Raw genomic sequence first — 4,679 nt, forward strand, 5'->3', positions numbered from 1 at the left:
TTTACTGACTGTAGGACTTCTAGCACCAACCTGAGTTCAGTCCACTGATTGACCCCTAACCCCAGACTGTAAGAGTCCGATCTGCCCCACTGCACCTTGGGAGATGAAGTTCTTCTCGAACTTGGTGAGGAACTCCAGGTAGAGCAGGTCATCGGCTGTCAGAGCCTCCTCTCCCACCACCGCCTTCATGGCCTGGACGTCCTTCCCTATGGCATAACACGCATACTGCACACACACAGGTCAGGCTTTCACTTTGACACCAAAGAGTGGTTTCGCTTAAATTCTTAAAATTAAAATCAGGTCTGAACCCACCAGCTGGTTGGAAACATCAGAATGGTCTCTGCGGGTCATCCCCTCTCCGATGGCCGACTTCATGAGTCGAGAGAGAGACGGCAGCACGTTGATGGGAGGATAGATCTGTCAACGGTAGAAGATGGACTGATTTAAGAGGATCCATTAGAAACAAGAATCTAAACTGACAGCAGCTCCATGTAACGAACAGTTTATGTAGTAAAACACTCGTATGGATGGTCCTGCTGCTCGATGCTGCAGGGATTCAATAAACTCAGAGGAAATAACAGCTGGAAGCAACAAACATCAGCTCATGTTCATATGGTAAAATGCAGTAAAATTGTTTTAGCAGTTTATTAGTAGTTGTGGCCATCACTTGGACTAACAAGTCCCAAGTCAGCTCAGGATAACCGAGTCTCAAATTAAAAATTAGGTCGAGAGAAACAAGTCCAGAGACAAGTTCAGTAGTTGTCAAAGTCAATCTGACGCGTGTGCAAGTCACACACCTGCAGAACACAACACTGGTGTCTTATAGGTGAAAACATTACATTAACACGGTGAATACACCTGTCAGAGTCTTTCCTCACCTGTCTGAGTCTCCTTATTACCTGTCAGAGTCTCTTTATCCCCTTTCTGATACCCTTTATCACCTAAGTCTCTTCAATACCTGTCCAAGTCTGTTCTCACCTGAGTCTCTTCATCACCTGTCCAAGTCTCCTTATCAAATGTCCAAGTCTCTTTTAACCTGTCTAAGTCTCTCCCCACCTGTCCAAGTCTTTCTTTACCTGTGTGACTCGCCCCTCACCTGTCTGTTGTGCAGCTGTCTGTCCACGTAGATCTGTCCCTCTGTGATGTACCCGGTCAGGTCAGGAATGGGATGCGTGATGTCTGCAGACAGAGAACAGGGTTAGAACCCGGCCGGTTCTCCAGAACCCGACTTGGACCCTGACGGAGCGTACCGTCGTTGGGCATGGTGAGGATGGGGATCTGGGTGATGGAGCCGCTGCGACCCTCCACCCTGCCGGCTCTCTCGTAGATGGTGGCCAGGTCGGTGTACATGTAGCCGGGGAAGCCTCGGCGGCCCGGCACCTCCTCTCTGGCCGCAGACACCTGAGCGGGACAGGAAGTACACTGTCTGTTTCCTGCTGCGACTTCACAATAAAAGCAGTGGTCGTGAGGCTGACCTCTCTCAGAGCTTCAGCGTAAGAGCTCATGTCGGTGAGGATCACCAGGACGTGCTTCTCACACTGATAGGCCAGGTACTCGGCTGACGTCAGGGCCAGGCGCGGCGTGATGATGCGCTCGATCCTGCAACGAGGACGACACGGTCACCTCCACCCACACATCCGAGTCAGGANAGACACACAACAGACACACAACAGACACACACATGAATCCACCGGAAGCTGGTTCCTGTTTTAATGTTTCTGCATATTTAATGATCTCCTCTGACAGCTGATCCATGAAGCTGATCAGCTTCTACATTGATCACTGATCACTGATCACTGACAGTAGGACCAGCAGAACCAACAGACCCGGCCGGACCGGCAGAACCGGTACCGGTAGAACCAGCAGACCCGACCGGACCGGCAGAACCGGTACCGGCAGAAGCGGACTCACTGAGGCGGGGCTGGGAGATGTAGTCCCGGGTCACGGCCATCACCTGCTCCCGGGAGGCGGCGGAGGTCGGAGCGGCGGCCGCCGGCCTGCTGCCGCTGACGGCGGACGACAGCTCGTTCATGGCTCCGTTCATCATCCCGCGGAGCGCCTTCATCGCCATGTTTCACCGCAGAACCGCAGAACCGAGTCGTGACCGCCGGGCGCATGCGCAGTGAGGGGCAGCTGCATGAGAGGAGGAGGAGGAGGAGGAGGAGGAAGAAGATATAATAAAGAAAATAAAGAGATTAAAACAACAACATAAAGAGCTCACACCGCTGATAACAGGAATGAGTCTCCATGTTTTAGAAATAAAAACGTGTCCCAGCTGTTACCAGGTTACTTATTATTAATAATATATGTTTATTTATTTATTTACACCAATAAAAAGGTTTGAAAAATAAAATAAAATTCAAGATTACTGTTTTTTCCAGTTGGGAAAAAAAAACACATATATTTCTATTTTTTAAAAAGTTAATCAGGATTCAAAAAGAATAAATAAAATAAATAAATTTCCTCCAGACTGTGTAAAAACAAACAAACAAACAAACAAAATAGATCAGGTCTTATTAAAAGTGATTAAATTTCAATTAACAAAAAACATTAATAAAAGTTATCTGTGATTTAGAAATAAATAAATTCCTCCCTTTGGGGAAAAAGTAAAACTTGAATTAAAAATAAAAAAGATCTCCACTGAATTCTGTATTTGTATTTTTTAACTGTTGTTCAAACAGAAATAAAACAAAAACCTGCTGAAGGACTTGAACGCCTCATTTAGTGACAGTTTGAGTGTTTTTCTCTGAAGGAGGAACAAGAAAGTTTTTTATTATTAATGTGTTTTATGAACGTTTCCTGTGAGTTTATTAAACAGACGTTCAGTCAACAAAGACGTCAAACAGAGAAAAGCTGCAAATCATGACTTTAATCGACTTTTTATTTAAATCTGCAAAAACCAAAGTAGTGAAACGATCAGAGTCCAGCTGGTCCATCGTCTCCTGGTCCTGGTCGGACCCGATTCCCCCAACTGAAGGTTCTGGTTTCTGACTGACTCAGAAACACGTCGCTCTCATGAACTGGTTTCATGTCTTCAGTCTTTTATTGAACACTGATCTGATCAGCTGATCAGGTTGTTATTGATGGATCGGATCAGCTGATCAGGTTGTTATTGAACAGCGATCTGATCAGTTGATCAGTGAAACAGCAAAAACTGAGCAGCAGCGACGTTCAGGAAACTAACTTAAAACGTTCTGGTTCCGTCGCTGGAACGTTCTCTTTACGTTCTCACAGGCGCCTCAGTGGTCGTAGCCGTTGGTTCTGTGTCTGTTCTGGGTCCTGTGCCTGACTTGGGGCTCCCAGAACTCCTGAGGTTCTGCCGACTCGTGGCTCCAGCGGGGGGAGTACCGGGGCAGGGNTGTTTGCACCTCGTTGTGCGGCAGCCCTGCAGCAGAGAAGATGGGTATCTTCTGTCCTCTGGCGATGCTGTTCATCCCGTCGATGGCAGAGATGCCGGTCTGGATCATCTCCTCGGGGTAGATACGACACTGAGGGTTTATAGGCTGACCTGAACACACACAGACACATAAGTCGGCAGCATAGGAGGAGATATTTACACAGACGTGTCGGATCAGTCGCTGGTTCTGATTAAAGCTCGGTAAATATCAGCAGCTCTGTTCTGATTCACTGGATCTGTTCAGCCTTATGATCACAATATTAGAAACAAACAGGCTTCAGAGACAGACCCATGATGTCCAGGAAGTCTTCGGCGAGGACGGCAGGTCCTCTGTCGATGGGTTTACCGGATCCGTTGAACACGCGACCTGCAGACACACAAACTCCCGTCATCACACGACAACCTGGAGGCTTCTACTTCCTGTAAACAACCTGCTCCTGGTTCAGCCCAAACAGCGCCGTACCCAGCATGTCCTCAGACACCGGCGTCCTCAAGATGTCTCCGGTGAACTCACAGCTGGTCTTCTTGGCATCGATGCCTGCAGTCCCCTCAAACACCTGCAGAGGGCAGAGTGGAGCCACATCAGTGTAATGTTATGTTATGAAACTGGAATGAAAAGGTTCAGGAAGTTTGAATCCAGTTAAAAACAGCTCAGTGGTTTATGATGAGAGTGTGACTGAGCCTCTGGACCCTGAACCAGACCTGCAGCTGCATGAGGAACCACAGACACGGACACAAACAGAACAGACGTGTGACGGGTTTGGGTTCGATTTCGTGGAGCTCTTCAGTTTTTACCTGTTTTAAAGAATCATTGAACACGAGTTCAGGTGGAAACTTTAACTGTGTTTTACAGGATAATCAGAGAATTAAATGAGTGGAGAACGCTGAGAGAACGATCCACCTCTGAAGGTCTGACTGAGGAACATCTGTCCTGAGTCAGAACATCAACCGGTCTGAAGGTAAACCGACGACCAGCTGGTTGAGTCTGAGAACCGTCTTTAAAACCAGACTCGTACTTCAGGAGCTACGAGCTTCGACTCCAGTCTGTGTTCAACTTTCAGAACTTTGATCCAAACAGCTTCACTGAAAAGAACGTCAGCGTACCTGAACCACAGCTTTGGACCCGGTCACCTCCAGAACCTGACCGCTCCTCTTGGTTCCATCAGGCAGCGTGAGGTGGACGATCTCTGCGTAACGCGGAAACTGTTGGAGAACAGCAGGAGAACATGAGGAGAACATGAGGAGAACATGAGGACACCAGGAGAACATGAGGACGACACCA

The 4,679-nt window shown here is 47.9% G+C and overlaps 1 protein-coding gene across 1 annotated transcript in view; it reads right to left on the reverse strand.

The window, feature by feature from the left end:
• LOC103373542 (V-type proton ATPase subunit B, brain isoform-like) overlaps nt 1-4,679 on the reverse strand; it is a 20,081-nt gene that overhangs the window by 7,419 nt on the left and 7,983 nt on the right. Inside the window, 9 exon segments of the mRNA XM_008303445.1 lie at nt 96-225; nt 313-417; nt 1,097-1,179; nt 1,251-1,401; nt 1,476-1,599; nt 3,214-3,508; nt 3,687-3,764; nt 3,861-3,954; nt 4,502-4,607. Coding sequence (XP_008301667.1) covers nt 96-225; nt 313-417; nt 1,097-1,179; nt 1,251-1,401; nt 1,476-1,599; nt 3,214-3,508; nt 3,687-3,764; nt 3,861-3,954; nt 4,502-4,607 — 1,166 coding nt within the window.

Source organism: Stegastes partitus, unplaced genomic scaffold, assembly GCF_000690725.1.
Source record: "Stegastes partitus isolate 25-593 unplaced genomic scaffold, Stegastes_partitus-1.0.2 Scaffold2007, whole genome shotgun sequence".
NCBI classification, from domain to species: domain Eukaryota; kingdom Metazoa; phylum Chordata; class Actinopteri; family Pomacentridae; genus Stegastes; species Stegastes partitus.